The sequence below is a fragment of the Zalophus californianus genome, chromosome 1 (genome assembly GCF_009762305.2).
Source record: "Zalophus californianus isolate mZalCal1 chromosome 1, mZalCal1.pri.v2, whole genome shotgun sequence".
Classification (NCBI taxonomy): domain Eukaryota; kingdom Metazoa; phylum Chordata; class Mammalia; order Carnivora; family Otariidae; genus Zalophus; species Zalophus californianus.
In genome coordinates this window covers 210334058-210355958 of record NC_045595.1, presented here as the reverse complement: position 1 = coordinate 210355958, position 21901 = coordinate 210334058, and the positions used below count along the sequence as shown (strand labels likewise).

Here is a 21901-nt window from a genome sequence, read left to right as displayed (position 1 = left end):
AACTTTCCCATTGCCTCCAAGGCCCCACTTTTCAGGTGGGAAGTGATTGGGGTAGACTGCTGACCTTTAATGTGAATTGGTTTTTTAATCTGAAACATGAACCTTTGAGGAGAGGAGCCCCTGGGGGGTGGAAATGGCGCTCGGCGGTGAAATTGCAGTCTGGGGCCACCAGTAAGGGGAGGGGTACAGTGGCACAGAAGTGTAGGGGAGGCAGTGAAGAGAGGGTCTTTGGAGCTTCCCCTCATATCTGACCCTCATCTGGTGCACAGGGCCACACTGGATAGCAAAAGAGCGAGAAATGGGAAGGCAAAGGTGCTGCTTGGATCGGGCACCTGAGTTTTGGTTAAGATGCAGCAAGGGTTCAGAGGATGAGGGATTGATTTATGCAGAAATATATCCATTAGGTCCCTGGGTTCCAGTAAGAAGTGCTTGGATCGTAAGAGACACCCGTTGGTACTTCCAAAATCCAACTAGACTTCTCTTGAGTCAGGTCCATCCACACAAGAATGGAAATGGGTCAGCTCAGCACACGGTACGGGATCCTTCAGAATCACTCAAGGAAACACATACATGAAAACAGCACCGTTCTTCAGGAGCTCTGACATACACAACAATAACCTCTACCCACCCAATTTTCCCTCTCATACTTATTTTATTGTGGTTGGAGACAGCCCATTGGTCCACAGGTCCCTGTAATAGTGGACAAATTGGGACTGGTCTATGACCCAGACTTGGACTGAGCTCCTCACCCAGGTGGGGAAAGCAGCCAAGGGCTAATGCATGACTACGCTTATGGCCGGCGTTCGTGTATCCCATGAGCTGATCCCCACCGTGCATTCTCCCACAGAGCCCCAGTTCTCGAAAGAGCAAGAACTCTTCGCCAGCATCAACACCACACGCGTGAGGTTGAACCTCATCGGCTGGAATGACGGCGGCTGTCCTATCACCTCCTTCACACTGGAGTACAGACCCTTTGGGACCACGGTGTGGACCACAGCTCAGCGGACCTCTCTCTCCAAGTCCTACATCCTATACGACCTGCAAGAAGCCACGTGGTACGAGCTGCAGATGAGGGTGTGCAACAGTGCCGGCTGTGCGGAGAAGCAGGCCAACTTCGCCACGCTCAACTATGATGGCAGTAAGCTGGCTGGCTTTATGGCCCTCCCACACGTGCATGTGCTTACTGTCCCTTTCCCATCCAACATTCATCCTGGGCACAGAGTGACCAGTGCCCTCAGATCCCTTTAGGCTTCGGGGTCATTCAGCTGGCTCCCTGTGGGGCTCCCTAGTTCACTGTGTTCACGGGACCATGGCTCTGCTCCAGAAATAAGGGTCCGAGGGCCACTGGGAATCTCCTTAGGGAATCATGGTGCAGTAGTGATTTCTCTTCGGGCTGAAGGATTCTTTACCTTCCCTTACCAAACACGTGGTTCTGTGCATTTGTCAATGACTGTGTGCTAACACTGCTTTTGTTGTCTCCCCACCCGTCCCCCACCCCATCCCAACCCACATAACTCCGTCTTTGCTCTCATTTAGCCCTTAGACTGCATGTGCAGAAACAGTCTTCATGGTACAGGAGCTTCTGGTAGTCCCTGATCAGAAATGCAGGCACTGATGAAAGTAATATAATATCACAGGATGTTAGCGTGTGCCCCACCCTGCCCCTCCCTTCCACACATGTGCAATTTGCTTGGATTTTCTGAAAACCAGGAGGGGTATCTTGTGATGTTTAGTGAACCAAAAATAAACAAGAGAAATTTTTATACTTTTTTTTCCTACAACTAGTATCAAAGGCCGTTGATTGATATCTGAACAAATGCCCAACCCAGTGAAGCTGAAAGATAGTGGGATGATCGTTAAGAGGTTAGGGAACTTCAGAAAGTCTTAAATAGCAGCATGTTGGTGCTGATTTCTGCAGCTTTGCAGTGACTTTCACTCAGGGAAAAGCAGTGATTGAGTTAGGTGCTCAGTCACAAGGTAAAACCTGCCACAGTTCATCAGGATGTTGGGAGCTCCTGGCTTAGCATCCTCCCCCACCCCTCCAAGCTTTCTGGCCAACGCCACTGACCAGGTCAGACCACAGAGTTGGATAGCCTAGCCCGGAAAGTCTGAATCCGAGCAGACTAACTTTCTAGGCCTCAGTTACAAGTGACGTCATTCAAGGGTGTCCCATCCCAAAACACCACCCACAGGCAGAGCAGCCCTTCCTACTGGCTTTCTCCTCCAACAGGGTTTAATTCTTTGACCTTACAGAATAAAGGACTTTGACTTACCAAACACTTTACTTTGCATTTAAGAGTTCCCCAAAGTCCTCTGCCAGCAGGTACACATTTGGGCAGTAAACATATTTCTTACTTTAGCTTATTGGCTTACATGAAGTGACTTACGATAATCACATGCTGTCACGAAGTTTCTGTTTAATGTAGATGCCAGAGCGTGGGCTTCAGTGTGCACATTGGTGATATGGTCATGCTAATCTTTTAATTAGAAACGACTCGCAAGCAGAATTTGAAACTGTGATTCAAACTTGGAGAGCTCTCTGCAGAATTTAAATGCTTGTCTTCTTAAAAAAAAAAAAATGATGCTCTCATTTTATCCAGGATCTTAGATTATAATCATGCAAAAGTTCTGTGAGCTACATTTAAATTCCTGAAATCTGAAATAACTTTATTACACTAGGAAATAAAATTACGTATTTACATTTTTCTTGAAAAGGATCGTGGATTTCTTTGAACCGATCTCCTGGATATAGAGCTTTAATATCTCTTTTGTCCTATCTGGCTGAAGATTTCCCTTTCATCTGGGGAGAAACAAACACTGACAGTTAGCCTCACACCTATACCAGTCAGATCTCAGACTCTTCCATGTCTGTATTTGACTCTTTCTTCTGCCATTTCCTTAGCCAAACGTTTGCACGTGTGCCTGTGCTGCCTTAGTTTTGCAGACCAGCTTCCCCTGCATCCTCTTCCGTGGGTTCTGAGCATCTGCAGACGTGGGTTTCCAGCTGAAAATATGGCGCATTTGGAAGAGCCCTTTACTTGACCTGGGCTGTTAACATAGGCGACTAGGATTCAATTATCCTGCTCTACTTACTAAGTGCAGGATAAAGACCACTTTTGCTCAGGAGGAAACTGCATTATTTTTGCATTATTTTTCCTAAACAATTGACTTCCTGGCCCTTGTTTTACATGGAAAATACAGTGGGATGGAGCATCTTATGTAATGGAAGGTGCCAAAATGCATGCCCCGTAAAGTGCAGATGTATGTTTGAAACTCTGCACCTGTTGCATTCAGCCTCTGCCTAGTAAGCAGCTTCAAGTAGCTCAGAGTTCAGTCTACTTAGGTGTTTCCTTATAATTCTAAATAATCTGAATTTCCTAACGCTGTATAATAATGTCTGATCACTAAGGAGCTTGCTTTGGAGACTCAGATGCTGCGTCTTTGAAAAGTTGTCTGCAGCTCTTACACCCTAAAATGAGAGTTTCTAAAGTAGATAAAAAGCAGGTGAATCACCAAACCAAAAGGGACGCTAAGCTTCTTTAAGCCAGTATATCTGGTACAGTCTCCCTGCAGACTCCTGTCTACTGGCCAGACCTATTGTTCCTCCTTTGATGTGCAGGTTTTCAAGCAGTTGTACTATGGGTGACAATTCCAGCGAAATGCATGTGGCTTTTTTAAGCACCTAGCCTGGACATTGTGCTTTCAAGTGCCTGCACCTAGCAGTACATTGCAAAATGAAGTCCCTTTCAAAGAAATGGGCTTCAGCCTTTGTGCAAATCCTGATTTGATGTTTTGTCAAGTAAGTGGCAAGTTGGGCAGAGGAGGGGCGTGAGAAAGTAAATCAACGAGCCAGGACCTAGGCAAAGAACACCTTTCATTTCTCATCACCCTGGACACCCTTGGATCACACAGTGCGCCTCCTGTAACCATCATCCCTAAACCCTCCACCATGCTGTCTTCATTAATAGTCATCTAACATCATGGCCCTGCTTTCAGGTACAATCCCTCCACTCATTAAGTCAGTTGTCCAAAGCGAAGAAGGCCTGACGACCAACGAGGGGCTCAAGATGCTCGTGACCATCTCCTGCATCCTGGTGGGGGTCTTGCTGCTGTTTGTGCTCCTGCTGGTGGTGCGGAGGAGGAGGCGGGAGCAGAGACTGAAGAGGCTGAGAGGTGAGTGGCAGCCCCGCAGTCACCTACCTGCTCGCACCACTGGACAGCCGGCCTGGCGGGCGCTACCGCCGAGGAGAAGGGCTTTTATTCTCTAGGCCAGGTTCCCCAACTGCCAGGCTCTGTGCCGCGCCTTCAGCAGGGCCGCAGAGCCTTAGGGGAAGAGTCGCACGGATGTTACTACCCAACACAATCAGACATTGCGGGAGGGTCAACCTCACACTGGTCTCCTAAATCCTAGAAATCAGCAGGCAGAGACAGTTATTTTCTCGTGGGTCTTTCAACTCTGCTCGCCTTAATTCTCAGCCATTGCAGCAAGGCCATCAATTATGGCGTCCTTTAAAAAGACCGATCACATTTGCTGTGGCAATGAGAACTATTCTATTGCCAGGAAGTGGAAATTGAGGGCTTATGGGAAAGCACTGTGAGGCAGAAAACACACCCTTTCCCAAATTAGAAATGTGAGCTAAAGCTCAGTGTAAGAGTTTCACTCAAACAACAAAAAAACCATGGAAGACAAGAGCCTCGGCCGGACGAGAGCCATTGTGAGCAGGCACCGTCATTATTATGTCCAGCTCGGTGAGGTCCGGGTGACGAAGCTATTTCTAGCTCCTGGCCAAAAGCCCTTCCTTACCCTTGCTCTGCAGTGTGAGGAAAACGAGCTTTCTCCAACATGAAACCCCATGCAGGAAGAGTGGTTCTGAGTCCTTTGCTTTTCATCTGTCAGAGTATTTAACGAAGCCCTTTTTTTGTTAAAATGCATGGACGCGATGTTTGCATTTAATCAGTCCAGTGTGGAGTAATGTCAGGCAGCATCCTGCATATTCCTCAAAGTTACATCTGAGGAACAAGTCTGGAAGCCCAGGCCCCAAGACCTATCTGTGACATCCCCAGACATCGCTGATACAAACGGAAAACATTGACATCTTCTGCAAACACTTCAGTTGGCTATCATCTCATGAGAGCAGCAGAACATGGTGAAACTTTCTCTTGTCTGTGCTTATGCGAAGCATTTCTCTTTATGTGGCCCTAACACAGTTTCCTTTCAATTTGCTTCCACTTAACTGAAAAATTAAAATATTTGAAGTACATCACACTCCATCTGTACACCCTTCCATTTAAATCTCCCACAGCCCCATCATTCAGGTGAGCCACCGGTCTCATTGAAATATCCTTGCTAAATTCTGTTAACCACTTATTTAATTTTGCAGACTTACCCTAGTAAATCCTATATATCCTAAGCACCATGCTTGCTGTTTGATGTACCAAGATGAAGAGAAAGAGCCTTCTGAACTTTGGGTTTAGTGTGGGAGGCAGACACATGAGCATCTACCAGGAAAAGAACAAAAATGTCATGAATATTAAAATAGGGCTTCAAATAAATCCTACATACGCTCAAAAGAAGGAGCAATTAATCCCAACCGGGGAGAGAAAGGGATGCCATCTAAGAACTACATAAGAGCAACATATTGCTTAATACGTTGAGAAATCCAGTATAAGGTGAACTGTGTTGGATTACATTCACAAGTGCTCATCACTAAGATACCAAAAGGATGTTTTTCTAATCCTTTCACAGACAACAGAATCCCATATTCTGGACTTTACAGACAATATTATTGAGGAGCCAATAACTGACAGACCAACACAGATCTGTCCTTGTTGCATTTAGATGGCCAGGTCTAACTAGCTGCATTTCAGAGGTTATGAATTGTTCATGTAACATCTTCTAAAACCAACAGTAAATTTTTTCTCTTAATCATTTCCATTTGATCACAAGGATTTGGCAGCAAATGCATTAAACGTGAAGGTACTCCTTCCTGGTATTCTACCACCCTCTGCCAAATTCACCATTCCTTTCCCCCCAGTTCTACTGAATTACTCCTTCCTTCCCAGCTGTTGTTTAATTTGCCCTATTCTACTCATAATCTAAGCACCCCAGTCTCTAAAGATTCTGAAGATGCCTCTAACCCTTACCAACATATTGGGCTGTACTGATGGTGGGCCCATGCACCTTTATTGTTTTTCTTAACAATGTCTTATCATTCAGGGATTGTTTTGCAAGGGCTCCCGCCAGAAAATATCCTGGGACTGGCATTGTTACTGTGGACACCTCTACTCCTAGACACCAGTATTTCATAAAGGCTTTTGGTAAAGAAAGCAATACATCACATCAGAGAGCACAACCTTTCCTTCCCCGGAAACGGTTTTGTTTTCTTTGTGCCCGAGGAAAGACAGAGCCCGCACAAAGGTTTCAGCAGGAAGAAAACAAATACTGTGGGAAAGAGTGTTTATTTATGCAAGATGCTGGGGAGCAAAGAATTCCAGGAAAGCAGATTGCCGAAGTACAGAAGTGTCTGCTGTCTTGCATTTTGCACGCGCTTCGCAAAGCCTTCCAAACCCAGAGTCGGACAAGAAGGCAGTGAGAATGCAAAGGACCAGGCATCCAATTCCACATGCTTCCTAACAGCACATTTTATTTATTTATTTATTTATTTATTTATTTATTTATTTATTTAATTTTATTATGTTATGTTAGTCACCATACAATACATCATTAGTTTTTGACGTGGTGATCAGCACATTTTAATGCGGACGCACAGAATTAAATTCAAATCAACAAACCACATCTGCCATGTGCTGGCCATCACCGTTTTTATTAAAACGAACATAAAATTTTCTTATTAACCACTTCTGTATCTTGAGCACAAGGGTTTGGTTAGGTCCCAAAGCGAAAAATGAGGACTACAACCCTGTCCCAGAACCACAGAAGCTGACACTCTAGTGGCAGTGAGTAAAGGCTTACAACAGACAGACATCTTTCTCTAACTGTGAAAAGTGCACCATGAAAGGACAGAGTAGGTGACATAGGTTACTGGGGGCAGGGGGGGCTGGTCTTGCCCCCAAAACATCTCTCTTTTAGTCCAGCAGAGCCCACACAATGTTAATTAATGACATAAAATGTTTCCAACTCACTCATAGAGGAAAACTGTAGCCAGAGCTTAATGAAGTGTGTGCCTACCTATTAAACAGAGCTCAGTGGTAGAGTCACCTAGTTACAATCTGACCCACATAAGGCACAGATCCTGTGCCTGGATTAGAATGAGTTCAAATATATTTACAGATTCAACAGAAAGGGTTGCGTCATACAATATTTTTATTGTCCCAAATAAAGAGATTTCTAATAATATGTCAGTGTTGCTTAAACAACCACCGATAAGGATCAAAACTGAAAATAAAATTTGGGTTATAGCAAAATATTGTGGGATTCCTAATGGACACTGTTAGCGTTACTATTTAAGGTCAACTTCGTATTTTTGACCTTGTTTGCTAGATGTTTATAAGCAAGGTGTGTTTTACCATGTAGACAAACAACCTAGTTAGGCGAATATAACATAACATTCTTTTGGGTAAAAATGAAGAAAGAAGGAAGGAAGAAAGGGGGGGAGGGGAAAGAAGGAAAGGAAAGGAAAGGAAAGGAAAGGAAAGGAAAGGAAAGGAAAGGAAAGGAAAGGAAAGGAAAGGAAAGGAAAGGAAAGGAAAGGAAAGGAAAAAAAGAAGGAAAAGAAAAGGAAGATAGGACTCAAGCAATTTAGCCAACCTATATTTCTTCCTTCCTGAGAACTTTACTAATTTTAGAGCATAGCGACCTCCTAAGTCTAAATTGTCTGCAAGTGCTACATTTTTTTTTTTAAATCTGTAACCTTATCCAGGAGTCCAGAAGCCACATTTCGCTTGTAATCATGCCCTGATTTTTCCCCACTTCCAAATCCTTCGAAGTTCTAGATTACAGAACAAATCTCTGGCTGGGTCCATAATCCCAGAAGCCCTAACCTTGTAAAAATTTGATTCCCACATCAAGTAATCAACACCAGTATCACTAAAAACTTCCTCCTTTAGTGTGAGTCTACCCAAGAAGGTGCAAAGTTATGTTGGCACCAGCCAGTTGGGTCAACTGGCATGCCAAGCCTAAAAGCTACTTCTGGAACTTCAAATAAACTAAAGATAAAAATCAATGGAGGATATAAATTTTGACCATGCTTCTGTGGCAAATGCCTTTCTTCCTGTGAACAGAAGCCTAGTTATTTTAAGCATGCTTTGAAATGGGTTAATATAAAAACAGATCAGTTCCGGAAGGCCATTCCCAGAGAGAATGTGGCCTCGTGGTTCTACATGGGCACAGGTGAAGGGGCGGGCCATGAGGGATGGCCAGCATCTGCTGAGCTCCAACATCCCATTCATCTGTTCTGCAAATGAGCTAAATGCTTTCTTTAGTTGTAAGACCAAAAATTCGCTTGAATTTAATAATCTAAAGGAAGAGCAGTGTAGAGACTTCTTCACCAAGCTAATGAATGTCCAAACTGTGGTTTATTTGAGATCAGAAGCATGTGCTCTGAAACTTTATTTCTCTTCCTTCCTTCCTTCCTCCTTCCTTCCTTCCCTATTTCCTTCCTTCTTTTCTTTTTTTTTTCTTTTTTTAAGCCTTAATTTCTTAATAAAATTATTCTTTCAAAACTCCAAACTTGCAATAGGAGAATTGAGTAAAAGGGGTCTCTGTGTCAGAGTGGGGAGCAAAGGAGCATTAAGATGGCAGCAGGGCCAAGCCAAGGGCAGCCAGTGGAGCGAGGTACAGAGAGCGGGTAGTCAGGAGGGAGAGAGTTGGCGTCAGCTCTGGCGACTTGCCCCGCCTGGGTGTTCTAGTTGGTTCGTGTTTGTACTTGCAGTTTTCTTAGAGTGCAAGTATATATTGTTTTCTTTTTTGGATATTTATTGAGTTGTGGTCTTTGGATCACCTTTCATAGCATGCTGATGATTGGAAGTCCTATTTGTCATCTGGTAAAAAAACATAAATGCAGGCTCAAAGCTCTTACGAAAAGAGCTACTTTATGAGACCCATGAGACCCATTTCAATTCCACAGAAAAGCAGGGATTGATGTCAGGGGGTTTGCAAAGAACTCTTGATAGATAGTAAAGCTAGGTAAAATCTGCTACTCGCAAGCTGGTTTTTATTTTGGGGGGTGTGTGCAAGTCGCTGCCCAACAGAAGTATGAACCTAAGCATATTCCACTTCACCTAAGTAGAACTTCAGAAATGAAAGTGTAGTCGTGTGGCCATGAATGGTTTTTCTCTTTTTTAATGAAACATTTGGGCACGCAAAATATGATCAGCTCAGACTCTCAGTTGGTACAGCTGTGGTGCTTGAGACCTGCCTTGTGCTCCCCCGAGGCACATGGCGGCGCTGCCTGGTGGATGAGAACTTTGCGCTGTGTGTAGAACCCCGATGGGAAGAGTGGTCCACAAAAAGAACACGGGAACTGGGCGAGACCACGCTATAGTACTCGTTACCCAACAGGGGTGCCTCTTTCCAAGAGCCCACTGAATCATGCAGTAATCGATAGAGGACTCATATCTACTTTTTCACCCTCTTCCTCTTCCATCAAGCTTAACTCTACACTACCCTGTCTTTGTTTTTCCACAGCAGTGCAAAAAGATAGAGTGTAAACTTGATATTATATTATGCTCTATTTTGCTGATATGGAAACTTAAGGGAACTTGTCCAAAATTACATACCAGGACAGAGCGAGAGAGAGTGCCCAGCTTGCTGCTGCCCAACCCCAGTTCTCTTTCCATGAAACTTCCTCAGATTTGGGAATGGTCAAGAAAGAAATGGGACATCCCATCAATATTGTTCACTTTGAAGGTGTTGTCAATGAAACATGGAGTCAGAAGATATATTAACACAGAATCAACAGCTACTTTATAATTTTATTTTTTTTCGCATGGAAAATATTTGGTTTATTCATTTTTTATCTCTATACTCAATACCTCTGTCTTCCATATCTTCTACCTGATGTCCTTCTCTCTGTATTATTGAAAGACAATTCTATACTCAGCTGCATCGCTTCTCACCAGCTCCTGAATCCTCATGGTCTCACTTCCATTCCCACCCCTCAAATGCTCTCCTGAAGGCAGATGACCAGTTACCTTCTGATCACCAAATTCTCCTTCCAGCTACCATTTGCTAGGACTCTTTGCACATTCAGAGTGTTAGCAAACGTTATTTTTCGAAACCCCTTCCTTCCAAATATCCTGGTGATATTTCTCTATCACGCCCCAGCCCAGAAGATTAACAGGGAAACACAGAGCCAAGGATGGATATGCAGGAGTAGAAAAGGACTTTAGGAAAGTTGTCACAAAGTCTAAATCTCAGATTGAGCTGAAATTTGTGGGGGGGAAATGTGACAGGCTACACAAGAGGCTGTTTAGCAAGAACAAGCCTTGAGATGATGTTCTTATATTAACAGATGGCAGGTGGAAAGAACGACTCAATGTCTGTCTTGCTTTGATGTGCACCAGGAGAAGTGCTATTCAAACCATAAAATGTGGAGCAAGAATTATAAAAAAGGAAGAAAAGGACAGAGAGAGAGCAAGAAGGAGGATAGGAGAGGGGAGAGAGGGAGGGAAAGAAAGACAGGGAGAGAAGGAAGGGATGAAGGAAAGATGGAAGGAAGAGTGGAAGGAAGGAAGGAAGGAAGGAGGGAGGGAGGGAGGGAAGGAAGGAAGGAAGGAGGAAGGAAGGAGGAAGGAAGGGGGAAGGAAGGAAAGATGGAAGGAAGAGTGGAAGGAAGGAAGGAAGGAAGGAGGAAGGAAGGAGGAGCTTAAGAAAATAATCAGAGCCCCTGATTATTTAAATTGACTTATTATTTCAAAACCTGCTCTGTTCTAGTCATTATGGGAGCAAAAAAAGGGAAATTGAATAAAATAATAGTTCTGATCTCTTGCTAGTGGGGAGGAAGAAGGCATGTTTACAACAAAAGTATTACACAAATTCTAAATGATAAGCAACATACTATGGACACCAATAAATGCTATGATAATACACTGAAGGGGAAGATTTTTTTTCCCACAGGAATTATTAGGAAGGATATCACATGGTACTGGTCCCTAGACCCCAAAGGATGATGTCTTAGGATTCTGGACAAACGTTTTCCAGACATAATCCTAAAATCTTTCTGGATAATATTTGAACAATCAAATTAAAGGTGTTGCAAACTAGTTTTACTCCATACCCATTGTGAAAAACAATAAATTCTAGAAATTACAGATTGAAATAAAGTAGTTTAGGTTATAGAAAGGATGGTTTGTGAGCAATCAGGAAATTACAGGGAGCAGCAGAGGCCCAGACAAATTCTACTTGCTTTGGGACACGGCTGACTAATAAAGGAGTACCAGGTTGAAGTCTGGGCAGGCTGAGCCCATTTTGGAGGTGCCAGAACTCCAAGGGGGAAAGCTAATGTATTAGCGGGAAGACTCCAAATTTGAAGAGTTTTGAAAGGCTGGAACCAAAGAAATAAAATGTAAAAGGGATCATTGTAAAACCTTCTATATAAGTTGTAAAAATTCATTTGCAACGCACATAATGAGGATCGTGTCCTCACGGGTGTGTGAGAAAGAGAATATCAAAACATGACCAGTTTCTGCGCTCAGCCTTATTTAATAAAGGACAATAAGAAATCACAGCTCTTTCATAGAAGGGAGTCCCAGGAAGAGAATTACCTAGAAATTATGCTACCTGAGGAGGGATTGAGAAAATTAGAAACTTCAACTTGGAAAAGAGACAGGTGGCTTGCATCAGCAAGGAGATACTCGCATGGCTTGTGAATGGTTCCAGGTGTCCTCATTATGCCCAGGTAGAAATCACAGCAAGGGCTCTCACCACGAGAGCAGAATGATGTTTCCCACAGGGAACTGTATCTCCAGGAAAAGCTGACGTGCCTAGCAGGGACTGGGCTGAGCCTGGAGAGGAAGATGACTCGGCCATTGGAGAGAGGACATGGGAACAAGAAACCCCCGTGTCAAGTGCAGAAGGCTGTGCTGGACACGGTGCAGAGGGGTGCCTGAGGTCCAGAGAACCAAGGCACCAACTTCACCTGGGGGGCTTGGAAGGCTGCGCAGGGCAAGTCGCATCTGCATGTGGTGCAGTAACAAAGGAAGCTTTCCAGGAGCCCTGTCATGGGGTCTGCAGAGAATGCAAGAGTGAGAACCTGGGGGCTAGAGGCTGGACGTGAGGGGCAGCAGGGCTGGAAAGACTGCTTGGGACCAGCATGCGAAGGCTCTTGCTCTGTTCCGAGTCCTATCGGCAGGGAGGTCCCTTTGAGAGTTGCAAAGCACAGGTGTGACACAGTGAGGGGTGTGTTTCAGATCCATCCCCCTTCCTGCAGGTGCATGTCACTTAGAGGACTGACACACTGGAGGTGGGGAGGCCAAGGAGGAGGCTGCTGACTCATCATGAAATTCGAACTGAGCAGAGAGAAAAAAAGCAAAGGTCCCACGGGGACATGTTGAGGTGACAGATCAACAGACTTGAAAGCTAGTCAAACCTGAGAGCGGGAGGTGGGGCGTTGTAAGAGTGGCAACAGCATCGAGCCCTCCCTGGAAGGCTCGGTGGCCCAGCTCATTTGAATATCTGCCCAAGACACTGTGGCAAGGAGGCAAACATTTACTGCAGTGCTGACTTGAAGATTCTTTCATGCTCTTAAGATTCCATGATTCTAAAAGTGTTCTTCACTTGCCCCAGATTCTCTTCTCACCCCTAAACAAAAGTGTGTCCGAAATTTTGTCATCTCTTTTCACGATCCCTACATGAATATGAAGAAGACCCTGGACCCCATCTCAGTCCTGCCATCTCTCTCAAACTCGATTCCAGATCTGCCCGGAACGGCCTAACCTCATGTCCCACAGCTTACGCTAACATGGCCAAGTACTGCGGTAGGTTTGAAGCCAAGCATCTCGGCTCCACCCACGTTGCTGCTTCCATGTCCTTTCAGACTCCTGTGCTTGTCGCTGTGTTATCCTACATCCAGCCCCGCATATCCTCAATCTTGCCATTTCCCTGGACTCCCTGCAGCCTCTCTGCTGGTCCCCTCCACACCCAGCAGTCCAAATTCTTGCAGACACCATCCATCTGCTCTAGCATCAAGTGCTCCCCGCCCCCATGCTCACTACAGCCAACCCTCCCAGACTCTCATCTTCGCCACCAAGTCCCTGTCCCCAGCCCCCATTGCACCCACTCTGGATGGACCGATGCTAGTACACAGCACCCACACCCACCCATCACCACCTCTGCTCTCCTTTCACTCCTCTTCTTGGTCCAGATTATGGCCAGTAACACAAAGTCACACCTCCTCAACTCCTTATGCCTTGACCAACCCCAATTCACAATCACTCCTGGAAACTTCTCTCTCCAGTCAAACTGACCTACCCCTTGCTTCCTGAAGGAGCTCAAATTCCAGTGCACACTGATTTTGTGCCATGGAGCTCTCTTCCCATTGGAGCCTATGCTATCCAAGTCCCATGCCCCCTTTAAGATGAGCAGTCTTGGATCTTTCCAGATTGACTCAACCTGAAACAGATGGTCCTGGGATCATCTCCCTCAGTCAGCTGGCGCTAGGTGTCTGTGCTCTGTGTGCCCCTGAGGATAGGACACAAATCCCACTCTATGTATAAAGAACCTGAAGGAGAGTGATGGAAAAAAAGTTTGAACCAACAGACATTGGTTATGAATTCCCGCTCAGCTGCAGCAGATTACGGAATGTATCTGGGTCTCGATTTCCTGGTTCCTGAAGGAGGGCATGATAATTCCCAGGCAGAGACTGGCACAATCCAGATTCCCAGTGTGTGCTCCATTGTGACCGCGGCCCACCCCGTGTCCACTCCCAGGAGACATTCGCACACAGTCCCCACCCGGTGCCACCTGTGCTGTCGAGCCCCCATCACAGTGAGTAAAACTCCACCAGCGACTCCCAAGAGCAAACTCACAGAAGTGAATTTCAATTAATAGCAATTTTCTCACAATTTCAGATGAAATCAGGAGGAGGACATAGTAACCAGACAGAAAGAGAAAGGGATGTGTTGTAAGATGATAAGAGTAGGGAAGCATGGACCAAAATGGCTCAGGGTGGAGGCAGCTGTGGACCAGCTTAATCACAGCGAAGACACCTGCTTGCAGTTAGAGCATGCCAGTATTTGAGGGGAGCTCTTTTCCCACATGTTGGATGCTGTAATTCCTTAGCACATGGATATGAAAAAAATCATGAGAGAGAAAACTGCGCTGACTTCAGGAACAGAAAAAGCATGATGATAATGAGCAAAATAAGGAAACCAGGTCCATTCTGAAGATGCTGGAGACTGAATTACCTTCCAATCATGAGCTGAAGTACAGTGTGTACTCCTTAAATTTCCCCCTCTTTTTTAGACTGTTGGGCTAGCCACTGCTTGGCTGTTACATAGAGCTAATTAATCCCACGCTTTTGGCATGATATATATATTTACTTTGCAAGTGTTAAATCATTCAGGAAGAGAAGAAACTCATGTCTGCTTGGTCGTTTCAAAGACATGAACTAGGAAGTTAAAAGCTGGTTTGCTTTCTTTGCTTCACCATATGGGTGGGGTAGAAGAGAGCTGTTTCATTTCCCAGACTGAACCCATCTGTGCACAAAACCAGGGCCCCATTGTGAGGTTACCAGTGGGAGCTGGCATGGCTGACTTGAAAAACTGAGCTTTGGTTCATGGAGGCACCAGCCTATGGGTGGTTATCCCTGTGACTGCCTGCGCCCCCTCGGTAATCCCATGCTGCTCCCGACATGACAATGATTGCACTTAAATGTCGGCCCCCAAAAGATGAAAGATGAGATGAAAATGCTCCAACATTTGCATTTCTCCCCTATGGAGCCAGTCACATTGCTGAATCCATTTCCAGAAAGTTCTGTTCATTGAATACTACATTTAACATCAAGACTTTTTAAAAAGAAAAGCAAGAAGAGGGCTTTTGTATTCTAAGAAAGCAAACATTCATTTCTTGCTAGAACAAAATGTGTAAAAGGAAAAACAAAGTATATTTTAAGGGAGATGAGGACTTCAAAGCAATGCCATCAAAAATGTAGAAAATTTTTTTCCACATCATTTTTAGACAGAATTTCTTTTGTCAGGGGTGGTAACCAAGTCTTAGTAAACAATGTCCTCAGAGACAAAAAATAAAGAAAATTTTTACTTCGGAATTTGAAATAAGCATCTGAGTTTCTAGACACAGTGCTATGCCATTTATACAATTCTTTGATCAACCTAAGGAACTCACAGCTCTATAATAATGCCTTTTTAAATTGATCTATAATGTCATATGTTTTTAAATTTTGATATTTTGATAACAAAAAGAGTAGAATGTGTACTACATAAATAAACTGCTTTCAAAATGTTAATTTTCTGACTACTGAAAATAAAATTGGGTTTTCAAAAACAGGCAAATAAATACACTGTAAGAAGACTTTAGCAGGTGTCTGAGAATTTTTATGATCCCAGAGTATTATGCTTTTTTTGAAATGTATATTTGTGTTTATATGTATATACATTTCAAATATATATATATTTCAAATATATATATATTCTCTCATGTAGAAGAAATAAGGAATCCACTAAACTTTTGGTTATTAGTAGTGCTATATGGATTTACATTTACATTTTAAAATGGCTGTTGTCATCTGACTCTGTAGAATATTTGTCGTAAATGCCTAAGTGAATGTTAATGAGTTGTTTATCATGTACTAATATTGACTTTCTTTCCCCAGATGCGAAGAGTTTAGCTGAAATGCTCATGAGGTAAGAACAAAACCTACCATCTCAGATATCATGTTTAAAAGAATAATTTCCAACTTGCTTTAATGCTTTTTAAATAATTATCTGAAATTGATAGCACATCTTACTTTTGATTCATAAAGTCCATTCTATGTACCAGAAATCCATGTTATGCCTAATATGGTATGTATATACCAAATAATATACTTTTATACATGCCATAGGTAATTGTCTTGTTGACCAAACTCACCCAGTGGAATGTTTCCCATTAAGCTGGGAATAAAAAGGCACATCAAAGGAAGTAGCTTTGGTTTTGTTTCCACCTAAATATACTACCTTTGAGGTTGAGCCTTCTTCTTTAACAGTTAGTCAAGTGAAAAGAAAACCAAAAAGGCTTTGGGTGTTACGCACAACTAATGAATCACTGAACACTACACCAAAAACTAATGATGTACTATATGTTGGCTAATTGAATTTAAATTTAAAAAAAAAAAAAGAGGAAATGCATTGTGCACTGTGCTTTTCTAAGGAGACGGGTTGATCAAGAAAGATTCTCCTTGCCCTCAGCACCCATGGCACCTTGAGCACCCCTCCACTAGAGCACTCACCAACTTCTGCTGCAAATATCTATTCACTGTCTGGTTTTGGAGGTCATAGCCTGATATGTCATCTTCATGTTAGAAATACCAGCACTATAGTTGATGAATGACTAGTGGTAGTTGAATAAGTAAGTGAATGTTCACAGCTGTAGGAGACACCCCAGTATTTACATTTTAAGCCTTTTTTGTATTGTAATGATTAAACCAAAAGCGAAAAAGGATAATCAGAGTCTGGAAATCAGATAAGAAAAACGTCAGGGACCCTAATGGTGCTGCCATTTTAGGATACTGTAGGAGAAAAAAACGATGGGCTATGGGGTCTCTCCTACTCCCCACCCCACCACAGTTGGATTTAACATCCTTCCCCATCTTTGCATATAGAATTGGTACTTTTTTTTTATTATTCACAAAGAGCCCATAGCCCATATCACCAGTATCTTTGAAGACCTAAGGCAGAGGTCAACTGCCATTGGCCCATTGATTACATTTTACACAGACATCTTTGTTTGGCCATACCATGTTTTAAAACTATGTGCATTGTAGGTAAAGGATATGGAGGACTCAGGATTACTCTGAAATATTTGGAGTGAGCAATTAAATAAACATAAGTGACATTTGCTAAAATTAGGAATTAGGAAGATAGATGCAGGGTACAGACTTTTTTTTTTTTTTTTTTTTTTAGGACAGGGGAAGGGAAATGTTGATGGGAATGAAAAGACTTGTACGGGTCATGTTGAATTTGGGATGCTTTCCAAGTGTCCAATGAAAGTGTCAAATAGATAGCTGCTAGCAGGAATCTAGACCTCAGAGGAGAACTCAGAAATGCAAATGGCCTGTAAAATGTATCTTTCATAATGGGTCTTTGACCACATCCTTCTAGATCAAACTTGCATGAGGAGAATATGAAAATCTATATGAAATGCTCTGAGTCCATGCTCTAATGTAAGTCTGTACTTGTTTGCTAAGCAAGTATTGGGACATTTTTGTGGTCACGTGGAAGGCAGCCAAACACACATGCACCTGTGCAAAGCAAATCTGACAAAAGATCTGGAAAACAAAACAAAACAAAACAAGCCAGAGTCATTCAATTTATAGTAATTTATCTAGCAAATAAAATAAACTTTCTAATGTAGACTTAAAAATATGAATTCATTGACGACATTTAGAAACTGAGAGATTTCTTTTTTCCTTTCTTTTATTATTATGTTCAATCAGCTTACATGTAGTACATCATTAGTTTCTGATGTAGTGTTCAGTGATTCATTAGTTGTGTGTAACACCCAGTGCTCATCACATCACTTGCCCTCCTAAGAGATTTCATATAAAATTGTGGCTTTCTGACTTCTCTTGAAAATATTCTGGCCATACTGGGCACAGCTTAGGGATAATGGCTGTCTAGAGCTCCATCAAATGTTCCCTGCAGACTGGGCATGACTTTTGCCCCGTATAACAGATCACCATCCCCATCTCCACCCCAGCCAACTTCACTGGGTTGTACCCCAGCCTGGGTCCTGCAGCCCTCCCAGAGACCTTCCAGCCACTTCCTCTGGCCACTCTTCAACCAGGGATCATGTCTCTGCCCAAAGCCCGTGACACTGGAATCTGTGTTTTCTGACATGTTCAACATTTGTTTGGTTAGGATGAGTTGGTATTAGCTTCTCTAAGGTCCTAGAATGCATCCCTCCCCCTTCTTATTAGCCCCAAGCAAGACGTCAAAAAGCATCTTTTTCATTAATAGGTCAATCACTGTGGTTGAAAGACCACCTCTTGAGTAAAGCAGGAATTAATAGTGGTATTTGAGGTTAACAGTTGCCAATATGAAATTAGGAACACTCAAACTAGTAATTACTCCTACTTAAGGTGGTTGAGGTGGTTTTCCTCCAGAGGGTACAGTGATTGAAAAGAAGAGAATTTCCAAGCTTCTCAAATAGGTGGATTTTTATGGGATTAATTTAGAAGCAAACGCAATGCTTTTAATCATGAAGAGTCAGTTCACTCTAAGTTTGGCAGGTTAATGGGGCCAAGCAACAAAAGACCCTGTCACCTACCTGGAGATTTGAGGGCCAACCGTATTTCGAATGTGGTCTAGAAAATCTGGGCAAGTCATATCTGTTGGTATAGAGAAGGCTACAGAACTGCTGTCTCTGATCTTCACTGCTGCTTGAGTGGGAAATTGAGGACATAGCAGCCTGGTGCAGTGAGAACATAGAACCACAGGCCTACATTGTAGGCCTCATGTTGCCACCTGCTGGTTCTGTGATCTTAGGCAAGTCATTTTCCCTCATATGCCCCACTTTCCTCATCTAAAAATAACAATTTGCAATATTCCTAGCTTTATCATTCTGTGATCTTGGTGAAGGTAACTTATTTTCCAACCATGTTCCACAAAAAATGTATCTGCATACTTTAGTGGGATTAGCTGTCCCAGGGCCAAGAAGGCAGATGCTACTGTGGGACAAACACAGATAAGCTGGTGCCAGGGTATCCCCCACAAGGTATCATCTCCCATCTCCCGTCGCTGGGCTTTGTGCATCTGCACATTCCGCTATTTCACCCATGCAGATCACCCCCCACAGAGAGAGAGAGAAGAGAGACTTCACCCACCATGCCCAAATAGAAAGGGTTTTCCTTTTTTATGGTTATGTGAAAATAATTTAAAGAAAAATACCAGCCTTCTAAGAGGTAAGACTAGCCTGCTCTGAGGCATTAGCCAATACGTGGTTAATATACAAAGACCAGTATTATTAAGAGCTAGCTATAAGTGGAAAAGGGTGGAGAAGGGTTCAAACTGAGAACTTAAATAAGTTTAGCTTTTTTGATGTTCAAATTTTTGACAAATGGTAAAAAAAAAAAAAAAAAAAACCACTGACCTATTATAATGAGGTCCTGATAACCCTACAGTTATTCTAAACTTACGGAATGCTTCACGTCACATTTGGGAAGGTGGGTGATGTGCAGACTTTTTCATCAGTCCCCTCCCAGCCCCACAAAGCTTAAGGAAATACTAAGAGTTTTAACAACTGCAAGTAATTTATTGGCTAAGCTGGGAAATACAATCCTTGGTGAACGAGGGTCAGCTCTTTGTCATTTTAATCAGACAACCAGATGGCAAATGGATGGTGGAAGATGATATTTCAATAATAACTAACATATTTAGCATGATCCCATATCATAAAAAAGATGCAATTTTGTTTCTACAGTGAACACATTCAGAATCTTTTCACAAATGAGTTTTCCTCAAATAGGTTTTTCTTGGGGGGGGGAAGGGTTTACTGCTGTTTTAATGACCAATTGTTATAATTTTAGAGAATCAGCCTTCCTAGAACCATAGATTATAGACTATGTCAGCCACATTAAAAAGTTGAGACCTAATAATCCTTTAAAATGAGAAGGATATTACTGCCTCTGGGACTTGTCACTCACTCCCACTGAACCCCCCCAAACAACATGATTTATTCAACAAGCTTCAGCAAATACTTATTGAGCACTTACTCTGGCCACACACTGCTCTAAGTTCCAAGGGTATACAGGGACAGAACGGAAGGAACTATCCCTTGTAGAGCTCATATTCCAGTGGAAGAGACAGATCACAAACAAGATAAGTCAATTAAACATATGCTCAAGAGTATTCAGTGCTGAGGAAACAAGATTCAACAGAGGATGGGGAGGAGAAGCATCAGCCGTGCCCAGAGCTGGGCCAATCTGGCTCCACTGAAGACAGCACCTGCACCAAGCCCTGAAGCCAGAGAGGGAGCCAGCCACTTGGCCACTGGGATGGGGAGAGGGAGCATTTCTTCTAAGCAAAGGGAACAGCAATGCAAAGGGAGAGAGGAACAAGTAGCTCCTGAATCTCAAGGTTTGTTGGGCCACGTTCTTGCCTTTCCATTACAGGGCTTGACAGCGTGCCTTCAAGGAGAAGGAGAAATTTACTTCCAGCTTTGACTGTCTCTGTTTATGAAGTTCAATCATATTCTAAGTCCTCGTGCCCACTGCAGTGGGGCACAGTAGCTATTTAGCATGCTTCCTGTGTCAGTCTGACAGTGGACCCCTTATTGTTAAGGATAGTCTGTCCTCGGGTTCATAGTGTTTAATAGAGCAGCCGCTGACTGCCTCATAACTATTCATGATGAGCAGAAGGAACTAGCTCACATTTCTATTTTTGGTGCAAGGACAAGCTCAAGTCCCTAGCGGAGTTTCTAAACAGACCTTTCAGATACTCACAGAGGAGTAGTTCCCCATCTGTTTTTGTGGAAATAGAGCTTGTCTAAACTGCAACCCCCAAGTCACCAAAATGTTCTTCATTTTATACAAGTATTTGAATCTTTGCTTTAAAACACACACACACACACACACACACACACACACACACACACACACACACAATGAAAGCATAGTTAAGTAAATAATTTCAAAAAGTATATAGACGATGTGAAAAATTCAGGCCAAATTTTGAATTTGGGCTCTGCATAATTAGCATGATCTAGCTACATAACCCAGTTACTTATCTGCAGAGCAAGAAATCTGGTTCAAGATCAAGTCCTAAGTAGGAATGACGCACCTCTTAGAAGCTGTTGTTTCTGTAGGTTGTTTTGTTTAGACTCAAATGAGGGAAGGGCCATTACAAAGTATTTGGAATATTAACACAGACTTCAACATGCAAATGTCTACAGGGGTTCTTGAGTGAACTTGACCTTTGGATTATTAATATTCCTTCAGCTACAGGGTTCAAGGGTAGATGAATCCTCATCAACAAGAAAGGACCTAGGACTCCTGGAGAATGCTTAGTTGAGAAGAAAAACATTTAAGACGTAGTATGACTATCCTCTTATTGTTCTTTACCAAAAGTAACTAACACAGAGGTAAATCATCCAGTGAAGTAGGCTCCAGAAATCTTTCCCAAAGTAGATTTTGGCAACTGTTGAGCTGGATTTATGGATGCCATAGTTTATCACATTGATGAATTATTCTGAATGATTGTTGCTCCTTAGAAGTTGTTTTACTACACAGGTGACCCTTGAATGATGCAGGCATTAAGAGCGCTAACCCCCACATACAGTCAAAAATCCACTTATAACTCTTGATTTCCCTAAAACTTAACTGCTAGTAGCCTACTGTTGACCAGAAGCCTGACCCATAACATAAACAGTCAATTAACACATACTTTGCATATTATATGTATTATATACTGCATTCTTAAATAAAATAAGCTAGAGAAAAGAAAATGTTATTAGGAGAATCATAAGGCGGAGAAAATATTACAGTACCAGACTGTATTTATGGAGAAAAATCTGCATGTAAGTGGACCCATTCAGTTCAAACCCGTGTTCTTTAAGGGTCAACTATACATTATTTTGAAATCTTCTCAATCCTTACAACTCTGTAAAGACCGCACAATCACTCCTGTGATGTGGGAGTTTTTTTGTGTTTTTGTGAAACATGCAGATTATTTTTTTTCTGTAGGCTGTAACTGAATTTGATTATCCTATGCCATTTTACTACCTATTTTC

At 42.8% G+C, this 21901-nt stretch overlaps 1 protein-coding gene across 1 annotated transcript in view; it reads left to right on the top strand.

The window, feature by feature from the left end:
* Positions 1-21901, top strand: part of DSCAM (DS cell adhesion molecule) — a 675165-nt gene that overhangs the window by 624575 nt on the left and 28689 nt on the right. The window contains exons 26-28 of the mRNA XM_027586581.2: positions 848-1138; positions 3997-4173; positions 15789-15819. Of these exons, the coding sequence (XP_027442382.1) occupies positions 848-1138; positions 3997-4173; positions 15789-15819 (499 nt within the window). The remainder of the gene's footprint in view (positions 1-847; positions 1139-3996; positions 4174-15788; positions 15820-21901) is intronic.